The following is a 24,203-nucleotide window of genomic DNA, read 5'->3' as shown; positions in this document are numbered from 1 at the left end:
ACTACTACTGAATTCTGGGTACCCATAATACTTTTTGCTGACTGCATTCCCAGAACCGTGAGTGTGAGGAACGGTGCAAATGGTCAACCCAGGAAATTTAAGTCATGCCCAATAGGTATGTGCTTATGTTATATGTACAGATGGTCACTTCAAGTGGACAAATACAAATACTTGCGTCATCTGTATTGTGCAATTTCGCAAATTGGCACTGAAATGCATGTATGAAACATACATTTAAGTACTAACGTCATAAAGAATTGGTCACTACTTTGTGGATTTCATTTACTTTCTGGCACATTACGCCCATTTGACAACAGTATGAACAATTTTGGCATTATCAAAACAAAACTTGGGAGAGTAAGGAAGTCAGTTGATTGATATATATGTGTGTTTTGCAGAACGTTCCTGGTGGCATCACGTGAAGGACAACTACCTGAGGTTTACTCCATGATTCACATTCGCAGAAACACTCCAATAGCTGCCGTCCTCATACTGGTCAGTTGGCTACAATCAAGGAACAATCGAGAGCGTATGCTGATAGAAACATACTACTTAATCCTGAATTAGGGCGTTCTATAGGTCAAGTTCCCCAATCCGCACATGCTGCCAGATCTCATCCTATCTCGGAAGCTAAGCAATGTCAGTCCTGCTTAGTATGTGGATGGGAGACCGCCTAGGAATACCAGGTGCTGGGCTTGGGCAGCAGGTCAATCACCTGCTCCCGTACAAAAACTACAGATTACAGAAACCGGAATTGCAGCCCAATGCAGCCCCATGGCATTGAGAGTGTTAACTAATTAATATTTCAATTATTTCTAGTTTCTTCAATCAGTGGTGCTTTGAGATATGAGTGACTTGACTTAAACGGTTTTCAAGATACAAGCCGTCGTTCGGTCTATTTTTTGCTTTGACTTGTGAGTAATAATTTGAGACGGGGCCAAGATAGGTGTGAACTTAACTCCCAGTTGAGGTTTACTCTTAAACTAAACATAAAACAAACAGAATTACAAATTGTGTATTTAAAACAACCACATAGGTTTGCCTCAGAAAAGTGCGTTTAGCTTAATGCTAACAAGCAATGCAGCACCCCATAGATGGGCTAATGAAGAGCAACAATGTCGGAGTGTTTTAAACTTGTTCGCAAAAAATCTTTGCGCACAAACCGTGGAGCAACACATTATAATACAACATTACTCACAGGCATATCTTTTTTATTCTCTGCAAAGAACGCCGAATATAACTGCGGCTGACTGAAGAACTGTGACTGTCTCAATGTACGGTATGTCCATAATGCACTGCCCCCATGTGGCCAAAGTGCACACACCAGAATGAGCGGCACAATGTCCATTGTCTTGAAGCAGAAAATGTGGCAAATACATTATTATAGAGGACTATGTTTCCATGTGGCCATAGAATGAATAAAATTTGTATCGAGAGACACCACTGTATTTGTTATTGTCATCTTTTACCTTACGCAAAGTTCAACACATCAGAAATATGTTTTTGTGGCCACAGTTCAAATTTGAAATATTACCGATTTACTAATGGTTTGCACGTGCAATAATAGGCACAAACTTGATTGCTCACGCAAGGAGATGTGAAGCCGATCGACTAACCAGGCGTACCCAGGATTGCGTCTGCCAAATGCACTAAATTGCCGTGCAGTTCATTTTGCGTGTTCTGGGAGGAGAATATGCAAAAGATTAATTTAGCACAAACACTGTCAAACCTGAGACAAATGGTGATGGTAGATTATTTTTGGGCTTTAAATATTGCGCAAACAGCTCAGCTGTTCATAACCATGACGAGGAAGCGACAGGGAGAACAGATTTTTTTCAGTTCGTGTAAAACATTTCTGAAATGCCACAAACAAACGTTTTTTTTTGTACGACATATTGTCTACCAATGCAATTTTGGAGCTCCTGAATGATCTAAGGTATGACTTAGAGCCAGTCACAAGAAGGAGTCTTGCCGTATCACCGATGACAAAACGTTTTCTGGATTTTCTTCCATCTGGGTCATTTCACTGAACTGTAACAACCCGTGCTGGCCTCTGCCGAAGCAGTTTTCCGGGTGCGTTATTGCATGTTAAAAAAAAGCAGTGTTATGCAGAGTAGGCAGATACATCCAATTGCCGTGCACTTGGGGTGAGTTAAATCAAACCAAACATGGCCTTTATGTGGTTGCTGGCCCCCCAAAATTTGGGGAACGATAGATTTATTCTCTGCAACTCAATATGTTTGTTTGCCTCTTCGCTAATACTTCCAAATCCATTACTTCAAACTTCACTTTGTACCTTCAGTGCTCTCTCAAATATTACATGGTCAAAACCATCATATCAACCTAAAGGAAAAAAAAGTTGGGTTTAAAATACATGGGTCTCCAACATTTTTACATTTGCGACCGACAGCGTGCAATCTATGTGTGAGTGAGTGAGTGAGTGAACATGCAATTTACTCCCAGTATTTGGGATTTTAGTAAAAGATAGTAATCTTAGTAGATCAGGCATAACATAGCCACCAACGGCGACCCACCAACCCAATCTGTAAAACTGAAAACACAGCTTTCTACTCTTATTAAATCAGGCCCTTAATATAGAAGAATCCTACAATTCTTGAAAACTTCTGTGTGCAGTATCCAATGACCATGCTCCAGCTGTTTCTGGGAGACATCTACAGTCTGTTAAACTTCATGAGCTTTCTGCGGTGGTTATCTATTGGTGTGGTAGTCCTTGGTTTAATCTACCTTCGATACACCCGGCCAGACCTCCCACGTACCTTTAAGGTCAGTATTGACACACTTTTAGCTTTTCAGTCACATTTTATTCAAGCAATAGTTTTGTTCAGAGAAGCACTTGCTTGGTCTAAGGGTACCAACATAACCGATACCTCCCAGTACCACTTAAGGGCACCTCTGCTTTGGGACGACAGACCCAAGTGGACCAAATACAGGAAACGGGTGCAGGAATCCAGGCAGACGAAACTACCTGAAAATCGTTGTTTGGAAAAAATTAATTAAAAACACTGAAGAACTGAAACACAAGGAGCACAAGAAATAAACATACCACATATGACGGTGGCGGGCCATAAATTTGGTACCTGGTCCTTCACATAATCGACCTCTTAATACCACCACTATCATATCAGAATTCGAGAAACCATCCATCCATTTTCTGAGCCGCTTCTCCTCACGTGGGTCGCGGGCGTGCTGGAGCCTATCCCAGCTGTCATCGGGCAGGAGGCGGGGGACACCCTGAACTGGTTGCCAGCCAATCGCAGGGCACATACAAGCAAACAACCGTTCGCACTCACATTCACACCTATGGGCAATTTAGAGTCTTCAATAAACCTACCATGCCTGTTTTTGGGATGTGGGAAGAAACTGGAGTACCTAGGCGCGGGGAGAACATGCAAACTCCACACAGGAGTCCTCAGAACTGTGAGGCAGATCCTCTAACCAGTCACCCACCGTCACGAGGCTTCTGAATGGGAACCTAGAATTTGGTGCTTTCCCCCTGATGAACATTCACAATCACAACAAAACACAGGTGAAACCGATAATGAGGTAATTGCCATAAACACAGGAGGACTGAGGAAAAAAAACAAAAAATTAATTGAACTGATATTGTTGCATTCTCAACCTAACTGTGATTGATTCACTCCTGCTTTCTACCCAGGTACCGATCTTCATCCCAGTGGTTTTCAGCCTTACTTGTTTCTTCATGGTCTTCCTCTCGCTGTATTCAGACCCACTCAACACAGGCATTGGATTTGCCATTTCTCTGACAGGGATCCCAGCCTACTACATCTTTGTACACTTCCACCGTAGGCCCAAGTGGTTGCAAAGGGCTTTAGGTAAGTCTCAACCACTGGTTACGTAAAAGGGATCATGAGAGTAATGGGAATTATCATGCAGGTTATTGATTTTATATACAAAATTAAGTCTTAAGTGCAACCCCAATTCCAATGAAGTTGGGATGTTGTGTTAAACATAAATAAAAACAGAATACAATGATTTGCTAATCATGTTCAACCTATATTTCATTGAATACATTACAAAGACAAGATATTTCATGTTCAAACTGATAAACTTGATTGTTTTGAGCAAATAATCATTCACTTGGAATTTTATGGCTGCAACACGTTCCAAAAAAGCTGGGACAATTGAGGAATGCTCATCAAACACCTGTTTGGAACATCCCGCAGGTGAACAGGCTCATTGGGAACAGGTGGGGGCCATGATTGCTTCCCTGAATTGCTCAGTCATTCGCAAGCAAAGATGGGGCGAGGTTCACCTCTTTGTGAACAAGTGCGTGAGAAACTAGTCCAACAGTTTAAGGACAATGTTCCTCAACGTACAATTGTAAGGAATTTAGGGATTTCATCATCTACGGTCCATAATAGAATCAAAAGGTTCAGAGCATCTGGAGAAATCACTGCATGGAAGCGGCAAGGCCGAAAACCAATGTTGAATGCCCGTGACCTTCGATCCCTCAGACGGCACCGCAACAAAACCCGACATCAATGTGTAAAGGATATCACCACGTGGGCTCAGGAACACTTCAGAAAACCAATGTCAGTAAATACAGTTCAGTGCTACATCCGTAAGTGCAACTTGAAACTCTACTATGCAAAGCAAAAGCCATTTATCAACAACACCCAGAAACGGCGCCGGCTTCTCTGGGCCCGAGCTCATCTAAGATGGACTGATGCAAAGTGGAAAAGTGTTCTGACGTCCGACGAGTCCACATTTCAAATTGCTGCCATCCAAGCAAGGTCTTTTTCATGGATGCCCCTGCTTATTTAAGCAAGACAATGCCAAACCACATTCTGCACGTGTTACAACAGTGTGGCTTCGTAGTAAAAGAGTGCGGGTACTAGACTGGCCTGCCCGCAGTCCAGACTTGTCTCCTATTGAAAATGTGTGGTGCATTACGAAGTGTAAAATACGACAACGGAGACCCCGGACTGTTGAACGGCTGAAGCTAAACATCAAGCTCGAATGGGGAAAGAAATCCACCAACAAAGCTTCAACAACCAATGTCCTCAGTTCCCAAACGTTTATTGAATGTTGTTAAAAGAAAAGGTGATGTAACACAGTGGTACACATGACCCTGTCACAGCTTTTTGGGAACATGTTGCAGCCATTAAATTCTAAGTTCATGATTATTTGCTAAAAACAATCAGTTTGAACATTAAAATATCTTAGTGTAGTGTATTCAATTAAATATAGGTTGAACATGATTTGCAAATCACTGTATTCTGTTTTTATTTATGTTTAACACAACGTCCCAACTTCATTGGAATTGGGCTTGTACAAAAAAAAGATAACAGAATGAACTTAAATGATTTTAGCAAAGCCAAAAACAAGTGATTAGCTATGGGTCAACGTCAAGCTCTGGAAGTAATTGCGGAGTAGTCGACTCATCGACTAGTCTGTTCAACCCCCATATTACTATGACTATCTCATTAATGACTGCACCCATCCATGACTCATTCTAAATTGAAATATTTTTCAAGGACCACAACATAATGTTCTTTGTCCATTCCCCTTTTATTTTGTAAGAAGATAAAAGAATGACCTTCGAATATTGTTTTGCTTGCGAATAGCAATTGACATTAACATTATGGTACTTTTTTTTCTGTGTCTAGATTCTATCAATAGAAGCTTACAGATTCTCCTAGAAGTGGTCCCTACTGAGCAATAATTGCAACCACATCCTACAATGTCTTTGGAAAATAATAGCTACTCTATACATTGTCAAACAGTAAGTTCAAACAACTGCTTTGTACAACCAGGATCCAAACTTCAATTAGTTCATACTACTTATGAGCTTCTGTGTGTGTTACCTCAGTAATCGTCTGTCGTGCTATTTTCAACAACCTTTATTAAACAATATTGTTGTGTGTCCGTTTCCTAACCACAGATCTGTGGTATTTTGTATCAACTGTAGTGTGCATGGAAATGTAATATAATCTAATCCAGTATTTTTCTGTGTAGGAGTATTTTTGTTTGGTAGTGATAAAATGAACGGTTTTCAACAATTTTCTGCCAAAATAAATAAAAACATAACTGTGTTCAGAGTATCAATTCACAACACGTGAATTTAAACAATTCACTTTCTAAACCCTATGTGAAATAACATTAAACCACAATACATTGACGAAAGCTAACTTACCAAAAACAGGAGAAAATATATATATCGAGCTTGAAACGCATATAGAGCGTTTCAAGCTCGATATGTTCATACCATGACAAAACAGAAAATGGCAGCTTACCCTTACTGCTTCGTGCTCTATGTACAAGTTGTTAATAAAAACTCTCAAGGAAAAACACAAAATGGGAGGAAATACTCTAATACTAACTTAACAAACGACCAAAACGATCTGCCTAACGAGGCTCCACAGTAGGAACAAACACACGACCTGTGACAACCGGATTTGAACTGGCGTCTCCTCTTGGCGGCCAATTAGCAGATGCCAGACGGTTGGACTCCTGGAAGAAACCAATGAGCTGGACCAGAACCAGGGAGGCAATTAGCCAATCGCCTGCAGAAAGGTCAATGTCTTTCTGTCTCCAAAGTGTTCTCTGTCAATTGACTGTCTGTTGTCGTACTAGAGCGGCTCCAACTACCTGAGACAAATTCCTTGTGTGTTTTTTTTTTTTTTTTTTTTTGGGATTGCTAATAGTACGAGTATCGCTTGAGCATGTTTATTTGAGAGATCTATAGCTTTTAAATCACCCAATAGACAAAGATGAGGAGAAATTGGAATCCTACAGTTCAAAACTGCGGTCTACCTAGTGACCAGAAGCTTTGTACAGATGTACAATGTCAAAGATTCTGAAGGTGTCTGTGGAGTGTTTTCAGTACAATGAGTGCATATGTTTGAATTTGAATAGCCCATTTTATGCATATTATATTGCATAATGTGCGATCTATGGAGTACTTTAAACTGGATTAGCTGTAAATCACAGTTTTTTGGTCATTGAGAATGTATTTCTGCAGAAATACACACGCCCAGTATTGATTATCAGTAGACACTGATGATTTATTTGGTCCACAGGATTCCTTGAGTTAGCCATTATAGGGAGTATAGTTGAGCTTGACCATTTGATTGCATATTCTGATAATGGCGAAAATGTCATAATGAGGTTAAAAACTATCTGAAGTGATGACTTGGTAACTTGTGAAGTCTATCATCTGTGTCATGACCTGACCTGTGAGGGCTGGCTTGTATTTGTGTTGCTTTGCCTCCCTCTGCTGGTGCTTTAGCGTAAATAATGATTTTCCTCTCACATTCCAGCCTTTGTTCTGATAGGTGGTTTTAATCACATGACACCTCCAGTTCACAGCGCACACACACTGTCTGCTAACAGACACACTGGCGTCTTCGTACTGAGAGTCATCTTGCAGCTCGAGTCTCTCACAATTGTGCCTTAGAAAAGCATCCCAGATAGCAAAATCTAGCTGGCAGGGATGTGCTTGAAAATCCGGGCCGAACCCGCAATACCTACCCAAGCCAGTGTGTTTTTGAACAACGGGCCGCGTGCGACACAGACTCATTTTCCGGATCTTGGCCAACTTTGGGCCAGAACTGGCCCAGAGCGAAGCAAAACAAATGTATTCATATAGCGCATTTCGTACACAAGGTAACTCAATTTGCTTTACGTGACGAAAAGCAAAGCAAGAACAAAAAAAGTTTCCAAAAAGGCCCAAATACTGCCCACATGCGTTACCCAGAAATTCGATCCTGATCATCTCTGGACCACATCTGGTTCTGGTTCTGTACCGAAACTCTTTTAGTCTTTAAATAAATAAATACTGTATATAGGTGTCATATTTTACATATCAGGTAAATATATTCAAACAATGAGAATACTTCATTGAAGTTTAATTAAAGTGACATTTATTTACAACAGCGTCATTGCATTGCACAGATTAGCATGATAAATGCTAAAACCCATAAACAGCATATTTGAAGAATATTTTATTGCAATAGTAACAAAAGGTTTAACATTTTAATTTGTAAACATGAAAATTCAAGTGGGCGGCACGGTGGCCGACTGGTTAGAGCGTCTACCTCACAGTTCTGAGGACCGGGGTTCAATCGTGGCAGCTCAATGTTTAAAGGGCCAAGGAAGATGATACAGTGGGTCTCTCTGTCGAAGACAGGCGCTTCCTCAAGCTTATGAGTAAAGAGATGTTCATGGACTGCACCCACATTTGGTTGGCACCACTCCCATTCCGTTGTCCTCGGCAGCGGCTCCCAGACAACCGAGAGCAGGCTCTCAGTCACCTTGCTTCCCTTTGACACACCCTTGCAAGAAAGCCTGAAATGAAGACTAATTTCCTGAACTTCATCCAAAAAATCCTTGGGCAAGACACTGGACCCGAATTTGCTCCCAGTGGGCCTGGCAGCACCTTGCATGGCAGCAGTCTTCCATTGGTGTATGTACCGTAATTTCTCGTGTATAATGCGCACCAAGAGGGTAGCCTCCCTCCGCCTTCGGGTGGGCGGACGGGTCCTAACCGTTGTTTGTGCCTTTGCACCAAACAGCAGTTCAGAGTACCCACCCTTTTGGGAGTCCCTGTAAGGGGTGCTGGAGAGCGCTCCCGCTGGGGACTCCATCGTTCTGCTGGGAGACTTCAATGCTCACGTGGGCAATGACAGTGAGACTTGGAAGGGCGTGATTGGGAGGAACGGGCCCCCCGATCAGAACCCGAGCTGTGTTCTGTTATTGGACTTCTGTGCTCATCACGGATTGTCCAAAACGAACACCATGTTCAAGCATAAGGGTGTCCATACGTGCACTTGGCACCAGGACACTCTAGGTCGCAGTTCGATGATCGACTTTGTGATCGTGTCATCTGACTTGCATGTCTTGGACACTCGGGTGAAGAGAGGGGCGGGCTGTCAACTGATCACCACCTGGTAGTGAGTTGGCTCCGATGGTGGGGGAAGATGCCAGTCCGACCTGGCAGGCCCAAACGTATTGTGAGGGTCTGCTGGGAACGTCTGACAGAATCCCCTGTCAGAAGGAGTTTCAACTCCCACCTCTGACAAAACTTTGCTCATGTTCCGGAGGAGGTGGGGGACATTGAGTCCGAGTGGACCATGTTCCGCGCCTCCAATGCTGAGACAGCCGACCGGAGCTGTTGCCGTGAGGTGGTCGGTGCCTTTCGTGGCAGCAATCCCCGAACCTAAGGGATGCCGTCAAGCTGAAGAAGGAGTCCTATCGGGCCTTTTTGACCTGTGGGACTCCTGAGACAGCTGATGGGTACCGGCTGGCCTAGCAGAATGCAGCTATGATGTTCGCTAAGGCAAGGGCCTGGTTTACACCCCTCTGCGACATTGCGCGGACATCGGGGACAGTGCCTCTGGATTGGCAGACTGGGGTGGTGGTCCCCTTTTTTAAGAAGGGGGACCGGAGGGTGTGTTCCAACTACAGGGGGATCACACTCCTCAGCCTCCCTGGAAAGGTCTATTGAGGGGTGCTGGAAAGGAGGGTCCATCGGGAAGTCGAATCTCAGATTCAGGAGGAGCAGTGTGGTTTTCGTCCTGCCTGTGGAACAATGGACCAGCTCTACAGGCAGGGTCCTCGAGGGTGCATGGCAGTTATCCCAACCAGTCTACATGTGTTTTGTGGACTTGGGGAAGGCATTCGACCGTGTCGCTCGGGGAGTCCTGTGGGGGGTGTTTTGGGGGTATGGGGTACCAAACCCACTGATACGTGCTGTTCGGTCCATGTACGACTGGTGTCACAGCTTGGTCCGCATTGCCGGCAGTCAGTCAGACTCGTTACCGGCGAGGGTTGGACTCTGCCAAGGCTGCCCCGATTCTGTTCATAACCTTTATGGACAGAATTTCTTGGCGCAGCCGAGGCGTAGAGGGGTTCGGTGGCCTCAGAATTGCCTCTTTGCTTTTTGCAGATGATGTGGTTCTGTTGGCTTCATCAAGCCGTGATCTCCAATTCTCACTGGAGCGGTTTGGAGCCGAGTGTGAAGCAGCTGGGATGAGAATCACCACCTCCAAATCAGAGACCTTGGTCCTCAGTCGAAAAAGGGCGGCGTGCCCTCTCCGGGTCGAGATGAGATCCTCCCCAAGTGGAGGAGTATCTTGGGGTCTTGTTCACAAGTGAGGGAAGAATGGAACGGGAGATCGACAGGCAGATCGGTGCAGCCTCTGCAGTGATGGAGACTTTGTATCGATCCGTTGTGGTAAAGAAGGAGGTAAGCCGAAAGGCGAAACTCTCGATTTACTGGTCGATCTACGTTCCTACCCTCACCTATGGTCACGAGCTGTGGGTCGTGACCAAAAGAACGAGATCCTGGATACAAGCAGACACAATAAGTTTCCTCCGCAGGGTGTACGGGCTCTCCCTTAGAGATAGGCTGAGAAGCTCAGTCTTCCGGGAGGGGCTCAGAGTAGAGCCGCTGCTCCTCCACATCGAGAGGAGCCAGATGAGGTGACTGGGGTATCTGATTTGGATGCCTCCCGGACGCCTCCCCGGTGAGGTGTTCCGGGCACCTTCCAACGGGAGGAAACCCTGGGAACGACCCAGGACACGCTGGAGAGACTACATCTATCGGCTGGCCTGGGAACGCTTCGGGATTCCCTCAGAAGAGCTGGAGGAAGTGGCTGGGGAGAGGGAAATCTGGGCGTCCCTGCTAAAGCTACTGCCCCCGCGACCCGACCTCAGATAAGCGGTAGAAAATGGATGGATGGAGGGTTATGTTTTGTTTAATGATACTTTTCTGAAATGCTCGACCGTTTAATTTGAATCCCATTCAAATAAAATTAAATGTGTTTCGCCTGGTCCTTCATGTTTTCTTTAAAGAATTGTCCCAGCTTACAAATTTTGCCTGGGTAATGAAACATATGAGCACAACTGTGTTTTTTCTAATTTAATAAATAAAATTAGGGCTGTGAATTTCAAAATAAGAGCAAGTCAATTTAAAAATTGACTTGCTGATATGTTTTGATCATATGGGTAGCAGCAAAATTATGCATTGTAGAAATGCATTATACATAGGTTGAAGGGTTTTCCAGAATATTGAGGTCAATTTTGGATGTACGTATTATAGATGGGTGCACATTAGACATGAGAAATTACGGAATGTGTGTGTGAGTGGGTGAATGTGAGGCTTTGTAAAGCTCTTTGGACACTGTCATGGTTTCAATAAAGCGCTATATAAGTGCAGTCCATTCATCATTTATCATTTACTTGAGATGTTCCCAACATCTGCTGAAATTTTCATGTCAATAGCACCTTTGGAAATATATGCAGTGAGAAAAATGGTGACGTGTTAAATACTTATTTGACCCGCTGTATTAGGATATCAACTCACACATTCTTACAGGTGTTTACACACTATTAAAGCATTCCACCACACCACTCATCAGTAACACTGCCTTGCTCATTTCCCACATCGTGTCCTACCCTTTGCTGTCCTCTCTCATCTTGTCTTATGAGTTAGTTGTCCCATGTCCTCGCCGGGTGTCGCCCCCGTCCACAAATAAGAACACGATTTGACTTTTGCAACATGACTTGTGGTCAAATATCGAGACAATCTTTCTGCTGTGGTTGACAAGCCTATTCCCCATGTCAGTTCTGTCGCTCTGTCTGTCCCCTAATAAAATTTATTGTCCGGCTGCATTTTCAATAAACATCAGAATGATTAACAATTTTAAAATCTAAGCAGAGGGAGTATTTCAAACTCCACCGTTGCACAGCAAAACCGTTCCAGCACAAAAAGCACACAGATCCACCATTCTGCACGGCCACGCAGCTGAACAGGACAGGTTGAAAAAAATATATAATAAAAATCAAGTGCAAATACTCAGACAGAGACATAAATGTTCATGGAAGATTTCAAGATATGCAATCAGTTCTTACAGATTGCGCGGCGTTCTTTTAGCTCATCTTAAACACTCTTGTGTTTCCATTAACTGGAATACCTTCTGAGTGGTCTGCTGGGGACAGAGTGTAGCTGAATCCTGCAGGCGCTCACTCTACTTTGACTCTATATTCTTTGTTACAGCTACAATTACGAAATAATGATATCCTCGGATATGAAAAATGTGCAGAGGCAGAAATCTTTATTGCAACGCAAAATGTAGTCATGTCAACAGTATATGGCCTGCGGTATAGCCTTCTATTCTGCACTACTATGGAGCCTACTAAAGGGGGAGAAAGAAGAGTTCACAGCATGAATGAAGGGTAGTAACTTTAAATTAAACATTGGTATTCATCTGTTGTAAAAATGTGCTATTCTGTGAAAAAAGTCAAAACAAATAAAAGAAAACTACAGGCTGAAGACAACAACATTTTGCCCTCACAGCACGGGCAGCTAAGTAAGTAATGTCTCAAAACAACAACAGAAACACCAATTCTTTCAACAAATCTCAGTAATAATCCTGTGTGCATGAAGTCCCATTCCACTGCCTTTAGGCTGTTGTCACCAAGGCAAAAATACACTGTGACCTGGCTTCAGGATCCTTTGTACCGTGAAAAAAAACACATTTAGCGGTGAGGTGATGACTCTCACTTGCAATGTTTGTTGTCTTAAATAGCCCTGGGGTTTCACGTTCCTTCTGCCATTTGAATAGAAGCGAAGGCACTCCTAAGCTTGCATGCGGTACAGCACGGATGTGGACACTTTCAGACATCTCCCCTTCAGGTCCGGCTCTCAAATGTGTCTCCATATGTCCGCACTGTGACATTGTTACTCTTGATTTTAATCATATGTTTACAACAGGGCACATGCAGGCAAGATTGTAATATAAGGCATATATTAACTAACCATGAAGTAATGGCCACTTGCACAATCTTCTCAGATTCAGTACAAGGGCCGTACAAAAAAAGTCTCGGGTAAATTGTGCTTGTCAAAGTAGTTTTAATGAAGCATACTTTTTAGTTTTACTCACGTATTTATGTTCAGAAGAAACTATTTTTACTCCGTTACAATAATCTACATGCCGTTCGTGACTTTCATTTATCAATAATTGCATGCAGGATCTATTTTTAGACTTTCGTTTTCGACTTTCGCATCGGTCGCCATTGCTCCAATGCACTGTGATTACCACAGTGATGTTTGACTCAAGTTCGACAATCAAACGACACAAGGATGTCCGCACACAAAGTCTTCTATTGGGCTTCGAGGGCCAATCAGAGTGAGTTGTGACAGCCGCGTGCGACTCGTGTTTACAGTATATACTCCAAAAAACAACAGCTTTAACATGCAACATAGTTTTGTCACTGACCAAATTTGGATGTTTCAGCCCACTTCTAAGTTGACAAAACAGAAACCTGGGCTTCCAGTCATCAGAGAACCCCTGTGTGCGCAGGTTTCAAGATACCGACCCAAAAAGTTTGAAAATCCGCTTTCTGCCTCATAAATATATATTATATATATTATATTCTTCTTCTTTTCCTTTGGGCTTGTCCCTTTAGGAGTCGCCACAGCGCGTCATCCTTTTCCATGTAAGCCTATCTCCTGCATCCTCCTCTCCAACACCAACTGCCATCATGTCTTCCCTCACGACATCCATCAACCTCTCGCTCTCTTGCCTGGCAGCTCCATCCTCATCATCCTTCTACCAATATACTCACTATTTCTCCTCTGGACGTGTCCAAACCATCCAAGTCTGCTCTCTCGAACTTTGTCTCCAAAACATCGAACCTTGGCTGTCCCTCTGATGAGCTCATTTCTAATTTTGTCCAACCTGGTCACTCCAAGAGCGAACCTCAACATCTTCATTTCCGCCTCCTCCTGCTCTAGCTAAGAATGATGCTGCTCATTGTGGTGCATCCATTTGATGACGTAATTGTAATTGGTTAGCTAAATAATAGTGTTTAATGTTGGGAGCATTTAGGCCTCCCTCCTGCTTACTTTTCTGAAGAGTGGATAGACTACTTCTATTTTTCTTATTTTTTGAATACAAATTTATTACAACAGAATCTAAGGTTTGAAACCATTTAAATGTGGTCTTAAATGGAATCATTGAAAATAAAGAATTTATTTGAGGTAAGGTTTTCATTTTTATTGTGGTTATTCTTCCCAGTAGTGATATAGTCAAGTTACTCCAGCATCTTAAATCAGCTGGGATTTTTTCCCCAGAAGTGGTGTGTAATTTAGATTGGTCAGCTCTGTGAATTTGGCGAAATATTAATAACTCAATACTTAATGTTTCTTTTAGGAATAGGGTAATCTGGGATTTGTTCTGCAGGAGTCCATGAGTTTGCTGTTATTGGGAGTATTGTTGATTTTGTCTAGCTGATAGAGTAGTCTGATATTTGTGAAAATGTTTTAATGAGATTGAAGACTGCCTGAAGAGAATGGGTTCCTGCCTGAAGAGAATGGGTTCCTGTAAGTAAAGAAGAATATCATCGGCATACAGATTGATTTTGTGTTCTGTCACAAGTGAGCAGATACCTTACAGTCCGACACGTGCTAATACCGATTCCGTTAACCGTGCTTTTCAACTATTAAACTTTTAGTCGGGAGAAACCATTACCGACGCGAAGTTTTGAGCGAAGACGAAGTTATAGTAAAAGCGTCGACTGTTAACTTCCCCGTTCGACTGAACGTGCGCGCGAACTAAGCATTGACCGGCCCCCAGGCGTTCTTTCAGCCGTCGCTGGAGTTTAATGACCTGGGTTTGTCGCTGCATGCCACGCCAATCCTAGACGCTTCCCGGACCACCGTGCTGCCAATTCACAGCCACACAAGAAGTGACATTCACATTCCCAGATCTACTCGGCTTGGCCTCTTGATCTGCGGCAAACCACTCATCAGCAAAAAGAATCGTAAAGCCAGATTAGATTTTGCAAAGAAGTACAGCAATGAGCTACAAAAATCTTTGAATTTTGGAGTTTTATGGACTGATGAGCCCAAGATTAACCTCTACCAAAGTGGTGGAATGGACAAAGTATGGAGAAAGAAAGGATCTGCTTCTGATCCAAAACACACAAGCTCATCTGTGAAGCATGGTGGAGGTAATGTCATGGCTTGGGCTCGCATGGCTGCTTCGGGAACAGGCTCACCAGTGCCTCTTGAGGATGTAACTCATGATGGTAGCAGCATCAATTAATTCCTTGTGTGTTTTGGACATACTTGGCAAATAAAGATGATTCTGATTCTGATTCTGATTCTGATTCAATGTTATTAACTTTCATTTAATCTAATAATGTCTGTTCCAATACTTTTGCTCACTTGAAAAATGGGTGGCTTCAAACAAAAGGTGCGCTGTCCTGAGCTGTTTAACACTTCGAAATGTACAACCCCAATTCCAATGAAGTTGGGACGTTGTGTTCAACATAAATAAAAACAGAATACAATCATTTACAAATCATGTACAAACTATTTTTAATTGAACACACTACAAGGACGAGATATTTCATGTTCAAACTGATCAACTTGATTGTTTTTAGCAAATAATCATTCACTTAGAATGTTAAGGCTGCTACACGTTCCAAAAAAGCTGGGACAGGTGGCAAATAAGAAGTTGAGGTGCTCACTACACACCTGTTTGGGACATCCCACAGGTGAACAGGCTAATTGGGGAGAGGTGGGTGCCATGATTGGCTGGAAAAGGAGCTTCCCTGAATTTCTCAGTCGTTCACAAGCAAAGATGGGTGATGTTCACCTCTTTGTGAACAAGTATGTGAGAAAATAGTCGAACGGTTGAAGGACAATGTTCCTCAACGTACAATTGCAAGGAATTTAGGGATTTCATCCTCTACGGTCCCTAACATCATCAAAAGGTTCAGAGAATCTGGAGAGATCACTGCATGGAAGCGGCGAGGCCGAAAACCAACATTAAACGGTCCCTCTTTCACAGGTGATTTTGTTCATATATGTGCAACCAATCTCAAAGAATAAAATAATCCCTGCACCCAGTGGCACTATATACTTTTTTCTTACCAATTTGGTCACCTTGACTTTCTCTTCTGGGCATCTGCTCCGCAGTTAAGACACAGGGGTTTTGAGTCCAGATTTTCCTCTCCTGTGTTCTCCAGGTATTCTGCGGGTACTCCATCTTCCTCCTACATGCCAAATACATGCCTGTTAGGTTAGTTGAAGACTAACTTGACCACAGGTGCGAAGGTTATTATGAACGGTTGTTTGTCGATACAAATGTGCCCACTGATTGACTGGCCGTCAGTCCAGGGTGTACCCCACCTCTTGCCTGAAGTCAGCTGGGTTCAGCTCCAGCTCACCCGCAAACCTTATGAAGGCAAGCGATATAGAAAATGGAGAGAGGGACTTTTTTTTTTTTTGTTTTTTTTTGCAATATCTTTTCTTTTTTTAGCTGCTCAAAGTGAAATAAGATGAAATGGCAAATAATGACAATGACAAGCTTCGGGGGAGGATACACGAAATGAGGACAAAGAGAGGGGGTGGAGGGAGAACAAATGAAAGAGAATTAAAACAGATTGAGTGTGTCTGCTTCGGGTGTTTCTAGTCACTCCGAATTACGTGTAAATGGTTTCTCACTTTGAGTCAAAACACCCAGCCACGACATGATACCCATGATGCATTTCCACTGGCGGGCCACTCCGCTGCGCCCAGGTTAGCCCATTTCTCTCATCTCTCTTCTGCTCTTATTCTTCTCCAGTCATCTCTCTGTATCATTGGGTGAAGGATTTTGTAAACTTTGCTCTCCTTTAGTCTTTCCATCATTCTGTGGTGGGTGATTGCACTATCAGAGTTAGCTGCAGTCGTTTCCAACCTTCCCTTTTCCATCTCCGACTAGAAATATTCCAGCCACCATCTTTCAACTCTTTTAGTGCTGAGCTGCCCTAGTTTCCATCTTGCGCCAAGCTTTTCACAATTTGTTCCCCTTTTACATCATACTTCTGCTTTCATGATTCCTAGCATTTTTCTCATGTTTTCTATTTACTATTAACCGGCTCCTCTCTTGTGATTACCACCCCATCTGATAAAGCACACTTTATTTTTTCCCCCCAGGATGCGCATTGTAAGAATAAACCGTATTGCATTGTGGTCACTTGAGACAATAAATATTAAGTGAAAAAATACTGGGCATGTAGCCCATTGATGTTCTCAAAAGAGTTGTGTCACCCTCATTTGCAAATTGACGGAGCAGTTGGGGGGGAAAAGAAGCGAGCTAGCCTACGCCTGGCTTGTGAAGTCTGGTAAACTGGTAAACTCCTCCCGCCGCAAGTCACCCACAGCTTTTCTTTTTACACTCAACATTACCAATGCTGCTGCATCGGTCACGGGAAGAAAACCGAGTTTTCCCCCCGAATGACGTCTACTGATTGTATAGAGGATCTCTTTCAAGGTTTGCATCAAGTGCATTTATAGTCATTGAAATCTGAACTATATTATATTAGTAGTATCATACTAAAAGCACCTACTTGTAGTGGAACTCGAGCAAGTATACGGCATCCTTATGACAGTTAAATAAAAAGTGTGTTTATATTCAGTCAAATATTATATTTTTACATTTGTTGAAATGAGGGAGTGTATTCATTTTAATAACACATTTCTATGGGATAAATATATTGCATCAAAGTCTAAGCATAATTTCTACTTTTCGAGATAGCTAAACGAACAAATAGCCAGTGGTACCTTTAAAATTAATATCAACTAATGCTGAGGATGACTGACTAAGATATTACTTTCACCACTATTATTTGCCCAATCCGAGCCCCTACATGTAATTCCTACCTTTGCAGGGAGGGCGGGGATTTCTTTCTTCCTCCGTTTCTGTAGTGTTATTTTCTAACGGGTGACTAAAATTTTGTTTTTGTTGTGACAATTATTATGATATTTTAGCCCCCCCCCCCCTTTTTTTTTTTTTTTTTTTGTGCAAATCTTTCAGTTTGCTATTCAATCATTCTCCGGCATTCCTCTTCCTCTCTGCATTCATCAGGTCATTTTTGTGCACTGCTTTAATGTACAGTGGGTACGGAAAGTATTCAGACCCCCTTAAATTTTTTCACTCGTTGTATTGCAGCCATTTGTTAAATTAATTTAAGTTCCCCCCCCCCCCTCATTAATATACACACAACACCCCATATTGACAGGGGAAAAAATTGAATTGTTGAAATTTTTGTCGATTAAAAAGGAAAATCTGAAATATCACACAGACCCTTTGCTGTGCCACTCATATTTAAGTCGGGTGCTGTCCATTTCTTCTGATCATCATTGAGATGGTTCTCCACCTTCATTGGAGTCCAGCTGTGTTTGATGATACTGATTGGACTTGATCAGGAAAGCCACACACCTGTCTATAGAAGACCTTGCAGCTCACCGTGCATGTCAGAGCAAATGACAATCACGAGGTCAAAGGAACTGCCTGAAGAGCTCAGAGACAGAATTGTGGCAAGGCACAGATCTGGCCAAGGTTACAAAAAAAATTCTGCTGCACTGAAGGTTCCGAAGAGCACAGTGGCCTCCATCATCCTGAAATGGAAGACGTTTGGGACGGCCAGAACCCTTGCAGGAGCTGAGCAATCGGGGGAGAAGAACCTTGGTGAGCGAGGTAAAGAAGAACCCAAAGATCACTGTGGCTCTTAAAATAAAAATTCTCTTCACCGTAATTCTTTGTTTGGAGGACAACAAGTGTCTGTCTGTGTTTGCACACACAAACACTGCATGTTTCTTTCAGTCACATACCGGTGCAAAAAATACCCCGAAAAAGTTCCATTGTTTAATATAAAACAAAGCTATTGCTGCTCCATTTGGCAAGGTCTTTGTACCTTTGTATTATTTTGTCACTGTGAAATTTAATATATCAGAAACTGATCTCTCTCGATCAGCTGAAAATCACGTGCTCGACCCTGATTTTCGATCACGTGATCAGATCGGGACAGCCCTAATTCCGTCCGTTGTCTTCACGTCTCTGTGGGTCATCTGAGTGTTCGATTAGATACACAATTGTCTTAGGCAGTGTAATAAATACAAACAATAAGGGTCTTTTACCAGCTGTTGTCTCTAAATCACATTGCTGAAAGAAAGTGATGTTGGCCTTACCCAACTGTTTCTTGTCTTCCAGCCACACAAAACAAAGATGTCTGCAAACCAATATAGGCCAGATGATTACCGCCCTTCTGGGCACAAATGCAGCAGCAGTAGACAGATGAATGAGGGTCAGAAGAGCTAGTTGAGCCTTCTCATCTCCTGCCCCAAATAATTAAAAAAACCTTGGAACATACGCCCTTTCGTGCATATGTTTGCATACTAATTAGGTCAAACGTCTGCCTTCTTGGAAGACATTGCAGGCAACTGTCTGTCTCTTTGTTTCTCCTTCCCTTGTTTATTTCCCTTTGACATGAGTGTTCTTGGGAGTGTTGTCAGCCTTACCCTGCATATAGAAGAAATTAGGTACAAACCAAGATTCTCAACCGCTCAGCCCCCAAACATATTTGTCATACAGCGCCTTCCAATTTGTTTTATCAGAGATACGGAAAAATGAGTTTGAAACAGCCGGCACGGCGGACGACTGGTTAGCACATCGGGGGACCGACGAAACCCGGTCCCCAGCACATTCTGGGGACCGGGTTTCAAATCCCGGCCCCGCCTGTGTGCAGTTTGCATGTTCTCCCCGTGCCTAGGTGGGTTTTCGCCGGGCACTCCGGTTTCCTCCCACATCCCAACAACATGCGTGGTAGGTTGATTGAAGACTCTAAATTGCCCGTAGGTGTGAATGTGAGTGCCAATGGTTGTTTGTTTGTATGTGCCCTGCGATTGGCTGACGACCGGTTCAGGGTGTACCCCGCCTCTCGCGCGAAGATAGCTGGGATAGGCTCCAGCAGATTCGCGACCCTAGTGAGGAGAAGCGGTGAAGAAAATGGATTGATGGATGGATGAGTTTGAAACAACATATTGTTTTCTTAGAAAACACACAACCTACTCAAAATGCAAATTAGGGTGTTGTCAAACTTAAGTCAACTAAATAACGAAGTCATTTGGTGATCTTTGGGGTCACTGCCTGGATATATACTGCAGATGTTAATGACTGATTTGGATTTAGTCCCTATATCCTATTGGTTGACCAGCGACAGTGCAACCCCATTTGAAAGGTCCCTGAGGCCCAATTTAGAATTTGACTAAAACTTAAAGTTCAAAAATATGCCTCCACAGTCACAGTTTTGGAGTTGCGCTCTTGCGTAACGTTACGCGGGACGCCAGGAAATCTTGGAAGGAATTAGCCCCCAAAACATGGAATGAGCACGTCAAACGCCTCTAAAATCTTCCATAACATAAATTCGGGAAAAAGCAATTGATGACGAATGTACATGACCCATTCGACTGCCCACACGAATAATGCTTTATTTGTGTGTCTATTTAAGTTGAGTTTTTAGGCCAAGTGATATCATCATAAAACCCACCCAGGCACACAGGCGGGGGCCGGGATTTGAGCCCCGGTCCCCAGAACTGGGAGACCGATGTGCTAACCAGTCGTCCACCGTGCCAGCCACTTGGTGTATGTTTGTCTGATATGATAGTATGATATATATATAGTGTTTGATCTTAAAATTGTAAGTGGGAACTGAAAAAATATAAATAGAGAAGGGGGCCAATACTTTTTCACGGCACTGTAATAGACATATTTAGTTTACTTTTATTATTAAAGTATTTTATGTCATTTTAGTGAGTTACTATGCTTTTAGATGGAAAATATGGTATTTAGATTTCAGCATTTTACTGAATTTAGCCTATTTCCCTTTTTTGTTTTTGTCACCTGGAGTTAATTTGTCGCAATTGTTGTCATTGTTTTAATAACAAACAGTTCAGTAAATTGTCAATGCATTTTAAAATTAAATTCCGAAATTGACAGTCAAGTAGCAACCAAATTTCTGCAGGTCACAATTAGAAATCTATTTGAAATGTCATGCCTACGTATAGTGGAAAAGGATTTTTTTTTTCTTAATGATAATTGCCATTTTATTGAAATAACATTTGAAAAGGAATTTCCCAGCAGTGATAATTTGAACGATAGCATTGCAAAATACTGCCACTAAAATCTGCAGTTTATAGTGAGGCTTACTCTCCCTTTTCTTGACATTTCTCGAAAAACAATCCCTTAATTTAGACCAAGTTTTGTGCCTTGAAGCTGCCAAAATATGACTAATAATACCTCCAATGATAAGAGACCGGAGACTGTTTAATTATAGTGTTCAAATTCTGTCAAAAATAATCACTTTAAAAGCTTGCTAAGCCAATAATAAACCAATTAACATTCTGAGTCATCTCTGAGTGACTCACCTCGGTCTGGTACAGATAGGCGGGCTCACCTTCTTCGGTGGATTTCATCTCTTTTGTTTTTTTTGGTATTTGGTATTATCAATTGTGTAAAAACAAAATTCAAACATATTTCAATGATTTAAAAGGGTGGTTTAAGGTCTTAATTGTTAGGTCTCCTGCCCCTGCTCCTTGAGCACCGCCCCGCATGTTGTGTGTGCCGTGTGCGTGTGTGCGTGCGTGCATGTGCACGTGTCACATGACTCTGACACAGACCTCTGAGTCATATGTCATTAGATGCCTGAACGACTTTTCTGCTGAAGGCCTCAGAAAAGGATGAGAAATGCCCTTCATGATGACAGGTCTCCATCTTGTAACTCCTTGACCAAAGGCAACAAAACAAAGCTTTATGAGCTGGGGATGAGGGGGAATAACAGTATTGTGGTAGTGCTTGGAACGAGAGGGGCTGCTGAAATGGAACAAGCACATCTCTCTCGTCGCACCAACGAACACTTGGGGAGTGGAAGGCGAACACAAACGGGTTACTGATGTTTTATCTTAAGTCCTAGTTTTACCCAATATCAGTTCATCATTCAGCATTTTGCTGACAAAACTTGGTGTTATAACAAATATTAGGGAGCAAAACTATTAAAATAGTTACTAGTTAACTAGAAGGGCGAAAATTGTCAATGGGTTTCTGCAATAATGTTTTTTGTTACAGGAAAATTTGCTTTTTTTTTTATAGAAACCATTTAGGTTTACCAAAATCCCATTAGTGATTCCCGTGAGTAGTGCCTCCTGTCAAAGACGTTTCTCTGCACATCAACTGATCAAAACACACACACAAGAATAAGTTTGACAGACAACAGCTTGAGCAGTTTAGGAATAGTAAAGAGTCTAGAATCTAGTCTTGAGTCTAGAATGGGAAAGAATATCTTGATATGGAGAAATTAGTCGCACAATTTGCCATTAAGGATTTAAACAGGTGCCCTGCGGTTGGCTGGCGACTAGTTCAGGGTGTACACCGCCTCCCGCCCGAAGATAACTGGGATGGGCTCCAGCAGCCCGCAACCCGAGTGAGGATAAGCGGTAAAGAAAATGGATTGATGGATGGTTAGAAGATTTGACTTTCCGTGGAGTCACAGGCTCAAAAGCAAAGGCCCTGATTGGCGGAAGAGATCTGCGTATCGCAGATCGATTGCTATTCCGACAGTCCCCACATGTCTGTCACAGCTAATTTGAAATTGAATTTGTCGAACTAAATCTGAAATGGTGAGGGACCATCTGAAATAGGTGAGGGACACGACAAAGCACAGCTCCAAAACCCCCTATGATGACAAACAATTCAGGAAGACGTTTTCTCTTGCCCGGACGCGGGTAACCGGGGCGCCCCTCTGGAGCCAGGACTGGAGGTGGGGCTCAAAGGCGAGCTCCCGGTGGCCGGGCCTGCACCCATGGGGCCCGGCCGGGCACACCCAGAAAGGGTAACGTGTGTCCCCCTTCCCATGGGCTCACCACCTGTGGGAGGGGCCATAGGGGTCGGCTGCAGTGCGAGCTGGGCGGTGGCCAAAGGCAGGAACCTTGGCGATCCGATCGCCGGCTACAGAAGCTGGCTCTAGGGACGTGGAATGTCACCTGTGAGAATGAGAAGTTCCGAAAAGATATAGTCGGGCTCGCCTCGACACATAGCTTGGGCTCTGGTACCAGTCCTCTCGAGAGGGGTTGGACTCTCTTCCACTCTGGAGTTGCCCACGGTGAGAGGTGCCGAGCAGGTGTGGGTATACTTATTGCCCCCCGGCTTGGCGCCTGTATATTGGGGTTCACCCCGGTGGACGAGAGGGTAGCCTCCCTCCACCTTTGGGTGGGGAGACGGTTCCTGACTGTTGTTTGCACCTATGCACCAAAACAGCAGTTCAGAGTACACACCCTTTTTGGAGTCTTTGGAAGGGGTGCTGGAAAGCGCTCCCGCTGGGGACGCCATCGTTCTGCTGGGGGACTTCAATGGTCACGTGTGCAATGACAGTGAGACCTGTAAGGGAGTGATTGGGAGGAACGTTTTTTTTTTTTGCAAAATCTTTCTACCCCCCCAATCAGAACCCGAGTGGTGTTCTGTTATTGGACTTCTGTGCTCATCATGGATTGTCCATAACGAACACCATGTTCAAGCATAAGGGTGTCCACATGTGCATTTGGCACCAGGAAACCCTAAGTCGCAGTTTGATGATCAACTTTTTGGTCGTGTCATCGGACTTGCGGCCGTCTGTCTTGGACACTCGGGTGAAGCGGCGCTGTCAACTGATCACCACCTGGTGGTGAGTTGGTTCCGATAGTGGGGAAAGATGCCGGTCCGACCTGGCAGGCCCAAACGTATCGTGAGGGTCTGCTGGGAACGTGTGGCAGAATCCCCTGTCAGAAGGTGTTTCAACTCCCATCTCCGACAGAACTTCACCCACATCTCGGGGGAGGCGGGGGACATTGACATTGGGACCATGTTCTGCGTCTCTATTGCCGAGGCGGCTGACCGGAGCTGTGGCCGTAAGGTAGTGTCGTGGCAGCAATCCCTGAAGCCGTTGGTGGACACCAACAGTGAGGGATCCCGTCAAGCTGAAGAAGGAGTCCTATCGGGCCTTTTTGGCCTGTGGGAATCCTGAGCCAGCTGATGGTTACCGGCTGGCCCAGCGGAATGCAGCTTTGGTGGTTGATGAGGCAAAAACCCGGGTATGGGAGGAGTTCGGTGAGGCCATGGAGAAAGACTTCCGGATGGCTTTGAGGAAATTCTGGTCCACCATCCGGCGTCTCAGGAGGTGAAAACCACCAACACTGTGTATAGTGGGGATGGGGCGCTGCTGACCTCAACTTGGGATGTTGTGAGTCGGAAGGGAGAATACTTCGAAGACCTCCTCAACTCCACTCCAAGGAGTAAAGGATCTCTACAGGTTGGCCAGACAGAGATAGAGATGGGAAGGATCTGTAGCAGGTTAAG

General features: G+C 43.6%; 1 protein-coding gene across 2 annotated transcripts in view; it reads left to right on the top strand.

The window, feature by feature from the left end:
* The window catches only part of slc7a11 (solute carrier family 7 member 11), a 56,562-nt gene extending 50,491 nt beyond the window's left edge, over positions 1-6,071 (top strand). For both annotated transcript variants that reach the window (XM_061685652.1, XM_061685651.1), the window contains 4 exons: positions 399-495; positions 2,635-2,784; positions 3,677-3,854; positions 5,652-6,071. In XM_061685652.1, the coding sequence (XP_061541636.1) occupies positions 399-495; positions 2,635-2,784; positions 3,677-3,854; positions 5,652-5,707 (481 nt within the window). In that variant the 3' untranslated portion in view covers positions 5,708-6,071. The remainder of the gene's footprint in view (positions 1-398; positions 496-2,634; positions 2,785-3,676; positions 3,855-5,651) is intronic.
* Positions 6,072-24,203: the final 18,132 nt, after the last annotated feature.

This window comes from Phycodurus eques, chromosome 9 (assembly GCF_024500275.1).
Source record: "Phycodurus eques isolate BA_2022a chromosome 9, UOR_Pequ_1.1, whole genome shotgun sequence".
Lineage (NCBI taxonomy): Eukaryota > Metazoa > Chordata > Actinopteri > Syngnathiformes > Syngnathidae > Phycodurus > Phycodurus eques.
Note: the sequence above shows the minus strand (reverse complement) of the source record. Positions and strands in the feature narration are given on the sequence as shown.